Below are 15392 nucleotides of genomic sequence, written 5' to 3'. Positions count from 1 at the left end.
CTAGTTAGATTCTATAGGAATTGGTTCGACTCATAGGAGAAGAGGTATTTTTCATCATTCTGATGCTCATTCTCTTTTAAAGGATTTCCAAAAGCCATCACAACACCATAAGGGCTTCCAAAGATGTTAGGGAAACACCTCAATGCATATGATAGATTGATTTCATCATAAACTCTAACTTAGTTATTTTAGTGAGGTTCTGAATGTATGCACAATCCCCCTATGAGATGCAAGATCACACATCTTTAGCAGTACGAGGCCCCTAAAATAAAATAAAAACACATGCAAACTTGAAAGAAGGAGGAGTTATTTTATTTCCACCTAGAATAATTCCTCTGGGGCAGATCCTGATGTTTTGTGCTTTTTGGCAGGGTGCCCTTCTTGAGTTTAATTCTTGCCTCGGTCCCTTTTTATACTCTCTTTAACAGTAGAGGTAGGTCGATCATTCAATTTCTTACTTTGGGTATTCGAATGAAGGGCACCATTTTTCTAGCACATTTACTTGTCTTCTGTGTGAAGCCTCGTTGTCAATAATAAGACTAGCATTTAATAAACCATGTTTCCTAGGTTACTTCTGTCGACTACAAAAACTCTTTAACTTCTTCGAGAGGCTACACCAATACGACAAGCCCTACCTAACTTTTCAAAAGACTTACCGATGTTAGGCCACGAGAAGCCTTGGGGCAACTATTCTAAACTATCTAAGCCCAAAAGGGTGAGGCCCATTCATCAGTCTAAGTTATTATACCATTCATACATAAAACATCTTACATGATATTTGAGGTATTATCTCTCTAATTCATGACTAACTTTACTCTTCATTCTCTTACTCACATGAACATTGGGGTGCTAGTCTTGTAGATCTACAACTGCACCAAAGATCTATTCTTCCCGTCCAAGATCTCATCTCACTCTCTCACCAATCATTTATGATTCCTAAGAAGAACAAATATGATAATGGAGATAACGAAGGAGATGGAGGAAGAAGATGAAGAATACTATATATTTTTATGATTCATACTTAAATTTAGTGGTCTTTCAAGATCCAATTGTATAATATTTTTTAAAAAGATTGAATGATTAAAAATTTAAAAAATAATAAAGTTTATGGTGTACATTCAATAAAACTACTCAATTTGAGACATTTATATCTCAAGATCAACGGAATAGACTAATTTGATAAACATAAATAAAATAATAACACTCAAAAGTAACAAATCTTAATTATGGAACCACTAAGCCTTATCCCACTAAGTGGGATCAACTACATGGATAAACTTTCGCCATGATGTTCTAACAAATACCATGCTTTTGTCCAAATCATTAATCTCGAGATCTTTCTTAATAATGTCTATGATAGTATTTCTAGGTCTTCACATTCCTCTATTTGTTTTCCTTCTCTACATCTGGTATATGCTCTATATTATAGAATCTACCAGTCTTCTTTCTACATGCCCAAACCACCTAAGTCTATTTCCCACCATCTTTTCCACTATAGGTGCTACCTCGACACTCTCTCTAGTATTTTCATTTCTAATTTTATCCTGTCGATTTTTATCACACATTTACCGTAACATCCTCGTCTCTTCTACAATTACTTTATTCTCGTGTTGATTCTTAATTGCCCAACATTTTGTTACGTACAAAACCGCATGTCTTACCGCAGTCCCATAAAACTTTCCTTTCAACTTGAGTGGTACATTTGCATCACATAAAACACCCGATTCCCTTCTCCATTTCAACCACCCAACTTGAATTCAATGATTTACATCCCCTTCTATTTCTCCATCATTTTGTATTACGGATCCAAGATATTTAAACAGTGTGACTTAAGGGATAATATGGTCTCCAACTTTCACATCTAGGCAAGAAACACTTCTTATTTTGTTGAACTTACATTCCATATACCCCATTTTACTTGTACTTAGACGAAAACCATGCATTTCTAAAGCTTGTCTCTAAATTTCTAACATCTCATTTAAATCCTCCTTCGACTCTCCAAGAAGGACTATATCATCTGCACAAAACATGCATATCAGTGCTAGCTCTTGGATGTGTTTCGTGGCTAAATCCAAAATTAAGGTAAAAATATAGGGCCTTAGGGTTGAATCTTGATGAAAATCAATTGTAATGAGGAAATCATTCGTTTCTCCACCTTGTGTCGGCACACTAGTCGGTACCCCTTCATACATATCTTGGATAGCTCAAAAATATGCAATGCTAACCTTTTTTCTAAGGATTTCCACAAAATCTCTCTACGCACTCTATCATATGACTTCTCAAAGTCAATGAAAAATAAGTGCATGTCTTGTTGGTCTATCCGTTACTGCTCCATCACACGCCGTAATAGATAAATCTCTTCCATGGTCGACCTTCTAAGTACAAAAGTTCTAATTAAGCCTATAAACATGTTGAATATATAAATTAATCTAAAATATGCAACAATTCCTTTTTAAATTTGTATCCTTCTAAATTCATTTTTTATGTTCCATATCTATAGATTATAATACTCTGCATATTTCTATTAATGAATTTTTTTCTCAAGAAAAGCGGGTTTTGACACAGAGAAAAGATTACACAACAATAAATTTAGAAATAGAGACTCAAATACAATCAACTAACCAAAAAAAGGAGAAAATTCAACAGGAATTTGCTAATAAAACATCAAATTAGGACTTAGATTACACTCAATGTTAATAAATGCATCTGCATAAGTATTTGACTCACGGTAAATATGACAAACCCGCATCTCCATATTTAGTTTGAGCAACTGTTGAATTTGTTGTACTAATCAAATTCCAATTATACTACCCTTTCCAGAACCTAACCTAAACTGTTTTGAACAACCACTTTGGAATCTATATAAAGTTCAATAGCTCAAAATCTTAACTCTTTTGCTAATCTTAATCCTTCTAGCACACCCCAAAGTCCAACAATACATGTACTACAAGAATCCATTTTTTTTCTAATTTAATCCTTTTATTAATGAGATTTAAAAACATCACTTTTGGTCCAAAAAAAAAATCATTTTCACATTGTAAAAATTTGAAGGTAATTTAAAATTTATCAATTTTGTGATGGTGCGAGGCATTGGGGTGGGGTGCATTAAAGATTCCTTCAAATAACAAATAAAATAATGGGCTTGGGCCCTGACCCATGCGCGAGAAAGAGAATTGATCCATATTTGCAAAATTTGCGTGTAGCAACAGAACAGTGCGTGCGAGAAGAAGAAAAACAAGCATCAGCGGAAAAGAGAAGAAGAAAGTGCTGCGTTGTGGCAGTGGAGTTTGGTTCTGTATAGTGTAAACGTGTTCCATTGTACCTGAAATTTTAGTATGCTGTTCTTCTCATTCAACTCGTTCCTTTGATAAATTTCATTTCTGTTTTTCCCTTCGCTTCTACACTCTGTTTCCTTCATATCTCAACGCAGTTTTCTATTTTTTATTTTTTAAACTGTATAGGAAGAAGATCGACAAAAGAAACAGAACCAAAAATGAAGATGGTAAACTCCTTCAACCTCAAGGTAACTCTCATTTTGAAACTCCCTTGTTATTTGGAACTAGTTTATTCAAATATGCATGCCAAGTGTTTGTGAAAATGTTCATGTTATGTGGCTAGTTAAATTATGTGCTATATGTGATGAAATTGTATATATTTTGTTAGGAATTGTATTGTAATAAATATTGCTGGTGTGTTTTCAGAGAGCTGCAGCTGGGATTAAACGCATTAATCTCGACGGTCTCCGGTGGCGAGTCTTCGATGCCAAGGGCCAGGTCAGTGTGCAGTTTTTGCCTGTTTTCTTCTGATGAATAAACAAACAAGGAGTGCGAATGTGACAATAAAATGATATTTTTTAAGTAATATTTTAGCAGTTTTTGTTACTTCTTTGAAGTATGTGGTTGCAGAGTAATCTTGTAGAATATGTCATAGTTTTACTTACTTTATTGGATGTATTCGCATTGCATCTTGAAAAAAAATGCATGATAGGGTAAAGAAATGGCTCCCAATCATTTGGATAATTGACCTGTATATCATGTTCCCATGTCCGACATGTATCCATGTCTGGTGTATTAGGGGTGTTCGTGGTTCATGAATTGAATTGAACCGAACCATATTAATGGTTCAATCCAGTTTTTAAAAACCACTTTAGCAAAAAGTGGTTAATCTGTTTAATCAATTCAATTCGGTTTAAAACCAATTCAGAACTGGTTCATAATTTTAAACCAGTTTAATTTATTTAAACCAGTTTAAAACCAATTTTTTAAAAAATTAGATTAATTTTTTCACCAAATTCCAAACTGGTTTTTTTATATATTTAAAAAAACTGTTTCTTTTTTGTTTTTATAATAAAATTAAATTTAAAAATTGAATTCAAATCTGGATTTTTTAAAAATTGTTTCTTTTTTGTTTTTAAAAAAATTGAATTCATATTCATCACAGCGAATGCCACAGCCGACAACTTTTTCTGCTATGCACTTATATCATATCAGAACATTTGACTTCACATTTAAAAACACTACATAAACTTGTGATTACAAAAAGAATCAAAAATAAAAAGGTGTTATTGTATCAGTTTTAGTATATACTCCGTATTAGAAATCTTGGTACGTATTTGGATTCATAAGTCTTAATATAGAAACATTGATCTTGATATATTTAGAATTTTTCAATTAGAATTGACATTGATTATTTAATTTTATTTAACATTTAATAATCATTTATTAAACTATATATATAATGTGAAATTGATTTTGATATATATAAGCATTTAATAGAAGGTAAAATATATAGAAACAGTTATATATAAACATTTAATAGAAGGTAAAATATATAGAAACAGTTATGAATCATTTTGAAATCGATTCAAAACAAATAGAAGGTGAAATTGAAATTGATGTTGAGTTTGAATTGGAAAGAAGATGATTTAGGGTTCATATTTCATATTTGGGGAAGAACACGTAATGTGAAAATGAAAATGTTATGATAATAGTAACTGACTAAAAAATATTAAAAGATTATAATTAAAATATTTATCATTTTAATATAATGATTTATTAAGTTTATTGAATTTGAGAAATAATAGTATTTATATTTTAGATAAAATTGTGGAAAGAGTTTATAAGAGTTTAAACTGGTTTTTAAATTCAATTAGATTAACTGAATTGGTTAAAATAAACAATTCAATTTACTAACCATTTAAATGGTTTAAGTTTTTTATGGTTCAATTCAGTTCAGATTAAGTATTTGGATCAGTTAACTAAATTTTTGAACACCCCTATGGTGTATCTTATATTCCTAGCAGCGTTTCATAACTATTTGCATTGATTTAGTTATACCACCAATGCAGATACAGACGAGAATACTATAAAAGAACTTCAAATTTCACTCTAATAATTTATAATGATTGGACCAGTATTGGTGGAGTATTTTGACACCATTTATTGAGTGAATTACATCTAAGCAAGTTCTCTTTGAGATTGTGTAGAAGATTCCCAAGCTTTGGACATTATTGCACTTTTGATTAGCATCTAGACTCTTGACTCTGGATTGTGATAAACTACTTAGTGATTCGCTTATTTGAAGTCATAATACCATTTTGCTAATTCATATAGTCTTCATGTAGATTCTTGGGAGGTTAGCATCTCAAATAGCTACTGTCGTTCAAGGAAAGGATAAACCAACTTATACTCCTAACCGTGATGATGGAGATATTTGCATTGTGCTTAATGCCAAAGATATTTGCGTGACTGGGAGAAAACTTACAGACAAGGTCTACTATTGGCATACAGGGTACGTTCTTGGCATTACTACATTTGATACTTTTTTTAGAACCAAAGAAATATTTATAATTTTAGGCTTCTTATAAATCAAATGATTTTTTCTGATTTAAATGCCTGTCTTCTAAGAAATTGTCTCCAATATTATACTTATCGTTTTGTATACGGTTTCTTGTACAGCATAATCATTTGGCATTATTCAGACTATTTTGACAAAAAGTAATGGCATGTAGGTATATGGGCCACCTTAAGAAAAGAACTCTGAAGGATCAGATGGCCAAAGACCCTACGGATGTTATTCGCAAAGCTATTCTACGCATGCTGCCTAAAAACAACCTACGTGATGTAAGTGCTTTGTAGACCAATGTTTTAGGGAGTTTTTTTAACCGAGTATGGAATTAAATTACTGGTGGCCAGAATGAGTATTTTTTTCTTTGTTGGTTTGCATTTTTCTAGAGTAGAATCTTATTCAAGACCAAAAATAGAAAACTTCGAACACTATGAAACGGCATTGTAAGGATGTTTGGTTATGATTCCCAGAACTGATACCTACTGTAGGAGTCAAATCTTATGCAAGTGACTTGAGGGCAACTTAGCGGTGAACGAAATTGTCTTTGGGTAGGACCTAATGATTTCCCAAAACAGTACCCTGCAAGTAGTGTTATAACAACTTATGGTTTTCTAAAATATCTCTACAATTCTACTTCCAAGTTAATGACATGAAGGTTCAAATCTTTTATAATCTATTTTTGATTGTTTAACCCATAGACCTATGACCATTTGGTGCCAAATTACTGAAAAAAAACCCAAAGAAAAGAACGAGACAGAGTATCAAGGCAATATATCCATAAGTTAAAAAGTAAGTCACAACCGTTGGAGTATGTGACACAGACTATTCATCCTATGTTGCTGGAACAAATACCTTGACTTTTTTTATTATGAATTCTAAAATGTAGTCCTCTACTATAACAACTCCGTTAAAGTTCCTGTTGTCATCCGTTGTAAATTTTGCAACTCAAAATCAACCTTCATCATTCCATGTCAGTCAAAAAGTTAGTGACAAAACCTTGAATTATGTGACCATGTAAGAGTGAGTAGATGTAGATCCATATCATAATTAACATTCCTGATGGATGAACTAAAAGAATTTAATTTTAGGGATCAATAGAAGGTTTAAGGGTGAGTAGTTGCCCCATATTTTAAGGTTAGGGCATCCCACAAACAAGCCTTTGTGATGGTATAGAACGACAATCAATGACCCGCCAGTGAAAGTCCACCCTATGGGAATGAAATTGTGGCATCCAATAGGAATTGAACACATGACTTTTTTGTTGTTTGATCTACTAGGTGTGCCAAGTGCTAGCCAACCTCATGATTTGTTGTTCCTTCCATTTATAGTAGGATCCAATGTTTAGCTTAAGTATTTTGCTAGCACTTGGATTATAAAATGAGAGAATAGCATTTGGGATGGGGAACAGTGTTATTGGTGTATATAAAATTGAGAATTGCTAAAGAATTTTTTCTTGATAGCTGTGATTTACAAGTATTGTTCTTTTCATCTTTTTAGAGCTTATTCAGATTGTTTTTTTTATTAGTTCTGCAAAATTATTAGTTCTGCAGAATTGTTTTTTATCAGATTTTCTAAGTTGCATTTTCCTGCATTTTTGCTAATCTATGTAGGACAGGGATAGAAAATTAAGGATCTTTCCTGGAAGTGAGCACCCTTTTGGTGATCGGCCACTGGAACCTTATGTGATGCCTCCTAGGACAGTGCGAGAAATGCGACCACGAGAAAGGCGTGCAATGATTCGAGCACAGAAGAAGGCAGAACAGCAACAAGAGAATGCTGAGCAGCGACAACAGAATGCTGATGAATTGAAGAATGGCAAAAAGAGTGAAGCACAAGAGAGTGCATGAAAACGTTATTTGCTCATGGGGGTTGATACTAACCTATGGGTTATCATTTCTCAACAAAAAGCCATCTTTATCTGTCAGTCTTTGGCAAAACCTATAAAGTGATGTTGATTTGTGTTTGAATTATTATTTCTAAGGTCTCCTAAAGAGTGTAGTTAAGAAGAAACTGTGTTTAATAATACACAATCTTGCATCTTTTTGTGATAATGCTTCAAGTTCAAATCTGAAAGTGTAAGCCAAACTGCCATGTTTGCATTTTAAAGATACTATTTTGATTTTCCTTCAGGTCTTTAGAGGATTAAGGATTACATAGATTAAATGAATCAATAAAGTAAAAAAAGAGAGGAGTGAGCTCCAAGGCTACCATAATGATCTTTTATAATAAGAACTTGAGGTAAGAAGCATGGTAGGAAATTGCTTTACCATGTTTGAGGCCGGTGCTAAACACGGTGGGATTTAAGCCACCATCTGAACAGGGTGAAGAATTTGAAGTAACACGTAGTTAAGATCAATCATAATTTCAAGGACCACAGGCACAAAGCTTGATTAGAGAAAAACATTTGGTTGTCTTTGTGGTATTTTCTCAACGGAAAATAATAGGAAAATAACGAACACCTATATCCATTCATTAAAAAAAAAAGAAATTCTTTTCATGTGTTTCATGTGTTATAAATTTTAGAATTTGAGTGAGAATGTTTTCAAAAATTTTAGGGGCACGAGAGATAGTGAAAAAGAAATTCACTAAATATTATAAAAAAATATTTGATATTAAATTTGAGTTCAAATATTTGAGTTGACAACTAAAATTAGATAATTTTAAAATGTGAGATTAGTTTCTCCATTGAGTGAGTTATAATAGAAGATTAAAACTGAGATTCAATATAGAGAATAAAAAACACATTCACAATCAATTAAAAATTTAATTTAATAAATATTAATATTATGATTCCAGTAAAAAAAATAAAGGAAAACAATAAAAAATATTTTTATGTATTTACATGGTAAAATTGTAATAATTTATCTTTTAGCTTTAACATTGTGTTTGGAAGCATTTAATCCCCAAAAAGAAAAGGAAGAAGAAGATAAAACATAATTTTTTTTTTAATTTAAAAAAACATTTTTGAAAAATAGAGTATTTCTTTTTGTTGTTATATAATAAAAAAACAAAAAATTATATCCTAATAAAGGACACCCCTACAACATTGATTAACAATTTTGAAAAAGACAAGGCAAGTAGCTGCTCATGCATTATTACAAGAGATCCCCATTGATTAACACATAATTTGTTAAGGATATTCACACAAAAGTTTCTTCCTTTTAGAATATGGTGGATAGAGACGTGTTAATGCTTAGCCAAATAATTCAAGAGAATAAGAGGTTAACATAATAATGAAATCTCATGTTTTCTTTGTAACTAACTGAACAACATAGAGACAGTCGAATAGAGAGTAATACATGCATGTAAAATATTTGCCAAATCAACACTACCATAACAATCAAATTGGAACTGACGATATGAGTTGCACATTAGACCACCATAACCTCATTTTTTTCATATTTGTTATACTACCATCAATATTTATGATCCAAGTATCATTGTCAGTTTGTCACCATGTTTTTTCAACATACTTCTCTTGGAGGCTGGCTGTAGAGAGGGAAAATATTTGAGTTAAGCATTAGTTGTGATATGTGAATCTTAGACATAGCTGCTCTCTGTTTCCTTCAAAGAAAAAATTATTTCATGTACACCATAAATTCCATATAATCAAAAGAGTTGTGTTACCAATATCGCTAGTCATATTTTATATAAAGTTTACACTATTAATTTAAACAAACATGGTAAAGATATCAAAAAAAAAAACGATCCTCACACAAAATAGACACAACTCGTATGAATAGTAGTTTCGAAATTTCTAATAGAACAAAAACACGTAGGAGAAACATTAACATATCGACATTGTAAGACACACATAATTGAAAGAGGGTTATGTTTGTTAGCACTATTCGGGGGTCAACACGATGAAATATTTTTATACTTAGATTTTTTTTATGAACAACACACATTTATGAGAGACACATCACATATTCACCCAAAATCTTAAGGTGATAAGTGTGTGATTTCTCTCACTTCTAAAGGCTCAAGTCTTCACATTTCTAATCAATGTGAGACTTTCCCATACTACTCACACTTGTTATTCTCAACATTTCTCAAGTGTGAGTCTATCCACAATGCTCTCCCTCAAGTAGAAACTCTTTTATCCACGTACACCTGTATTGCCGTTGACACTTTTCAACGGGGCACTTCCTACCCAATAGAGAATTTCGATACAAGTTAGGTGATCCCTTCACTCGAACCAGACCCTAAAACCACTGTTAGGGCTATTAGGGGGGTCAATCCAAGGGAAAATTTTTACACTTGAGACTTTGTTGCATAAATTCACCCAATGAAACTTACTTCACATAGTATATTCACCATTAAAATTTTCATTTCACAATCAACAATATTCAACAAAAGCAATATAAGTTGGTCAAAATATCTAAATAATAGTAGTAACTTCTAGGGTCACTAAAAAATTTAAGTCTATAATGATATTTTTACCATCAAACCATAGATCATTGATCTTCAATCGCATAAGTTGATGCGAGGTATCTTGAATATTCTAAAAAAATGATGTTTTCAGAGCCATGGTGGAAATTGAAAATTGTTATTTTCATCTCTTATTTTAAAAATGAAACCATCTTTCAACACATTGAGAACCTTGAGAATGATTTTCATGTAGGCGAACCAACTTTTTTTGAGGAATATATGACCTTTATAGAGATATTTGTCTTCCAAAATTGAGGCCCAAAGTTTCTTGTCTGTGTGCATTAAGATTCAAACAAACTTACCTATCAAAGCAGTGTTTTTGCAAACATATTAGAAAAATCCCTAAATCATATAACTTTTCAGGCTTAATAATCTTGTTTCAACAAACTATATTCACTATCGATCTATCATACCATGCCAAATAAAATTCCTCACAATTTTATCCAGTCTCACAGACATATTAAGGAAATCAACAAATTTGAAACACTATATAAAGGTAAAGAAGTAAGAGTGATCTTGACAAAAGTGCGCACCTTGTCTTTTTCAAGAAAAAAGTTTTGAAGCTACTTTATCATAGATTTCCAAGAAATCCCCTTTTCTAGTGTGTCCATATTCAATTTTGAATCCCAAGTAACTTTTAATAAATTGGTAGATCCAATACTAATGAATAGCTCAAGATCATCTTTAGCACCTTGATTGACAACTTTAAGGCATAAGCTTTTTACTTATCTAGATTCAGTTTGAGAACATCAAAAGGAAAAATGATATAGTGTATTTTATTTCTCTAACGATAATTGAGAGTTTTCTTATGAGATATTGGATCGAACTCTAGTATGGTCGAAATGTAGTTTCTTGGTTCGACAATTCGATAAAACCTTAGCATGCCGTTAAAGTCTATTCACATGCTGTAGTCAAAATATGCTAGGACTGTTAGCATATTGAATTGAACATGTTTTTTATGCCCAATTGTCTAAGTTAGCTTGTGTAATGGGCATGTGTGTAAAAGCTCATTATGTTAGTATGTTAGTTTTCTTATAAATAACATACTACTCTCTCGTCATTGCAAGAAGGAAAATCCTAATTAGGGCGAGAGAGGTTATTTGCTATTATGTAACACTTGTAATCTTATTTCAAAGAGAAAGTAAAGAATATCAGTTTATAACCAATTTTATTGTATTCTTATTATTTTAGTCTTTTCTACCCTTGTGGGTTTCTTACCGATCAAGAAATCAATAATACTTTGTAATTCCGACATCGTTTTCACAACAAATTGGCGCGGTTAGCGCGTAGAAGATGCCGTCAATAAAGTATGAGATTGAAAAGTTCATCAGAGTGAACAATTTTAGTCTGTGGCGCTTGAATATGAAATCCCCACTAGTTCAGCAGGATTGTTTAGAAGTGTTGAAGGGAGCCGCATCATGGACGATGCGTTAAAGGATAAAGAAAATTGATTATGATAGAAAAAGCCCACAACGTCATCTTATTGAGCCTTGGTGATAAGGTTCTTCGACAGGTTTCGAAGGGGACGACAGCGTCAGGTCTTAAGGAGAAACTCGAAAGTTTGTACATGACCAAATCATTGGTCAATCGCCTCTACCTGAAGCAAGATCTGTATTCATTCAAGATGAGTGGAGACAAAATTCTGGCTGAGCAGTTGGATAGGTTCAACAAGCTGATTCTTGATCTTGAAAATATCGATGTAAAAATAGAGGATGAAGATCAAGCGCTGTTACTGTTGTGTGCTTTGCCTAGAACACATGCTCACTTCAAAGAAACTCTCTTTTATGGAAGAGAGTCTCTGACCTTTGAAGAAGTTCAATCAACCTTGTACTCTAAGGATTTGAATGAACGAAAGGAGCACATACCATCTTTGACTGGTGAAGGTCTGACGGTTAATGCGAAATTCACATAGAGAGACAACAAGTTCGACAAGAATAAGGGTAAAAGTTAGCAAAAGTCTTATAATGGTGATGCATCTGGTATTCGATGTTATCACTGTAAGAAGGAGGGTCATACAAGAAAAGTGTGCCCTGAACTTCTGAAAGATCATGGAGGTAAGGATAATGGCAACACAACCATTGTTTAAGATGATTTTTACTCATCTGATGTTCTTGTGGTTTCAAGCGGAGACTCAAGTAAAGAGTGGATTATGGATTCAGGTTGAACTTGGCACATGACTCCAAACAAAGACTTGTTCGAGGAACTATGTGATCAAGATGGTGGATTTGTATTTCTTGGAAACAATAAAGCTTACAAGATTGCATGTGTTGGATATGTGAGATTCAAACTCCATGATGAGTCAATAAGGTTGTTGACTGAAGTGGGGTATGTACCTGATTTGAAGAGGGATTTGATTTCTCTTGGTGAATTCGACAAGAAAGAATATGTTTTCCAAGGAGAGAAAAGTATTCTAAAAGTCATGAAGGGGTCGAAGGAAGTATTAAGAGGCGTGAAGAAACAAGGCTTATATACCCTTGAGGCTGAAGTTGTCAGTGGTTCTACAGATGTTGCATCCACGAAACCTTTGTCGAAGGCAGAAATTTGGCACATGAGGTTGGGCCGTGTCAGTGAAAAGGGTTTGGTCGAATTGGGGAAACAAAATCTACTTGGTGGAGACAAAGTCGAAAAGCTAAAGTTTTTTGAACCCTGTGTACTTAAAAAATCTTGCAGAGTGAAGTTCAATAAAGGCAAACAAAGAACACATGGATCCCTTGATTACATCCATGTTGATCTTTGGGGGCTTGCGAGATGTTCATCACATTCAAAATCAAGTTATTTTCTATCCATAGTTGATGATTATTCCAAAATGTTATGGGGGTATTCATCTAGAAAACTAAGGATGAAACTTTTGAGAACTTTAAAAGTTGGAATACTCTGGTCGAAAATCAGTCTGGCAGGAGGGTCAAGAAGTTGAGAACCGACAATGACCTTGAATTTTGCAATGCGGCATCCGACAGTTTGTAGCCTCTGGTATTGCAAGGCACATAACTACTATAGGTACTCCCCAGCAAAATGGTTTGGCTGAAAGGTTTAATCAAACCATTTTAGAAAGAGTTAGATGCATGTTGACTAGTGCTGGATTAAAGAAGGTGTTTTGGGAAGAGGCTATTTCGACAACAACATATATGATAAACAAATGTCCTTCGACTATGTTAGATATGAAGACACCTAAAGAAATTTGGTCAGGACATCCACCAGATCTCGACAAACTTAGAGTATTTGGATGTATAACCCATGCTCATATTAGGCCATACAAGGTCGAACCTAGAGCTCTGAGATGCATGTTCATGGGATACTCTGAAGGATTCAAATCTTCTAGGCTATGATGCCTAGAGTCAGGTCACAGGAGGTGTATCACCAGTCGAGATCTAGTTTTCAATGAAGCTGAGATGGCCTTCAAGAAAATTGATGATGTTGTTCGAAGTACCAAGATCTCTGAAGAAGAGCTGGAACAGGAAGAGATTCCTATTAAGGTGGAGCATAAGGATGCTGAATTGCATAACCCATATAAAGTCAAATAAGAAGCAGAAGTTGATGTCAAAGATAAGGAAAATGTCGATGACTACCTGTTGGCAAGAGATAGGCCGAGAAGAGTCATTAATCCTCCTCAAAGACTTAGATATTCAAATTTCATAGCTTATGCCTTAATCTCTACAAGTGATGTTCTAGATGAAGAACCTAGAGACTATAATGAAGTTATGAGGAGTTGAAATAAGACTGAATGGTTGAAGTCCATGGATGATGAGATGAAATATCTTCATGATAACCACACTTGTGAACTGATCAAGAAACATGTTGGAGCCAGGTTAGTCAACTGTAAGTGGATTTTCAAAGTTAAGGAAGAAATCGAAGGAGTGACATCGAAGAGATACAAGGCAAGATTGGTCGCACAGGGTTTCACTCAGAAAGAAGGTGTCGACTTTAATGATGTGTTCTCTCCTGTTTTGAAGCACAAGTCCATTTGAATGTTACTTACCACAGTGGCACAGTTTGACCTAGAACTGGAACAAATGGATGTGAATACTGTTTTCTTGTATGGAGATCTAGATGAAACAATCCTGATGAGGCAACCTGAAGGGTATGCAAAAAAGGGTAAGGAAGATTATGTGTGCAAGATGAATAGATCTTTATAAGGACTGAAACAATCTCCTCAATAGTGGAATAGAAGATTCGACAAGTTCATGGCACACATAAGTTTCATTAGAAGTCAGTTCGGCCACTGAGTTTACTTCATATTTCGACATGGAAACTCATTTTTTATTTTGTTGCTTTATGTGGATGATATTCTCATAGAAAGCAACAATGTCGAGGATGTAATGAAGGTGAAGGCTGAACTCAATAAGGAGTTCGATATGAAGGATTTGGGAGCAGTGTCCAGGATTCTTGGGATTGACATCCCAAGAGAAAGAAAGCAGTCGAAATTATGCTTATCTCAAGAGACATACCCATAGAAGATTCTCGACAAGTTTGGTATGTCGAGTTCAAAGCCTATTGTGACTTCGACAAACCCTGAATTCAAGCTGAGTACAAATTAGTGTCCTAGTACTGAGGTCGAAAGAGCTTATATGAATAACATCCCATATGCTAACACAGTAAGTTCTTTAATGTATGCTATGATATGTACTAGACCCAACATATCATATGCAGTAAGTCTTGTAAGAAGGTACATGGCGAATCCTGGAAAGGCTCACTAGCAAGCATTGACGTGGATTCTAAGGTACATAAATGGGTCTCTAAACATAGCCCTGCTTTATGGTGGAGCATATGGTTAAAATAGTAAAGCATAAATCGAAGGGTATGTCGACTCTGATTATGCAGGTTGTATGGATTCCGTAAAATCTATTTCTGGATATGTGTTCACTATGTTTGACACAACAATCAGTTGAAAAATAACACTCCATAAGGTTGTTGCCATATCAACCACTGAAGTGGAATATATCGCCCTCATTGAAGCTGTGAAAGAAACATTGTGGCTTGAAGGTTTTTCTAAGGAACTAAAACTTCAAGATAGAGTTATCACTGTTAAATGTGATAGTCAAAGTGTTATACACCTGTCGAAGCATTCAACCCATCATGAGCGAACCAAGCACATCAATGTGAGGCTGCATTTCGTC

At 33.8% G+C, this 15392-nt stretch overlaps 1 protein-coding gene across 1 annotated transcript; it reads left to right on the top strand.

The window, feature by feature from the left end:
- The first annotated feature begins 3168 nt into the window (after positions 1-3168).
- LOC127083287 (uncharacterized) lies at positions 3169-7971 on the top strand. Its single transcript, XM_051023590.1, has 6 exons — positions 3169-3333; positions 3462-3523; positions 3702-3773; positions 5624-5790; positions 6011-6122; positions 7458-7971. The coding sequence occupies exons 2-6, from the start codon at positions 3494-3496 to the stop codon at positions 7692-7694; spliced, it is 618 nt and encodes a 205-aa protein (XP_050879547.1). The 5' UTR covers positions 3169-3333; positions 3462-3493; the 3' UTR covers positions 7695-7971.
- The last annotated feature ends 7421 nt before the right edge of the window (positions 7972-15392 follow it).

This window comes from Lathyrus oleraceus, chromosome 5 (genome assembly GCF_024323335.1).
Source record: "Lathyrus oleraceus cultivar Zhongwan6 chromosome 5, CAAS_Psat_ZW6_1.0, whole genome shotgun sequence".
Lineage (NCBI taxonomy): Eukaryota > Viridiplantae > Streptophyta > Magnoliopsida > Fabales > Fabaceae > Lathyrus > Lathyrus oleraceus.
The sequence above is the reverse complement of the archived record's forward strand: the minus strand, read 5'-3'. Positions and strand labels throughout refer to the sequence as shown.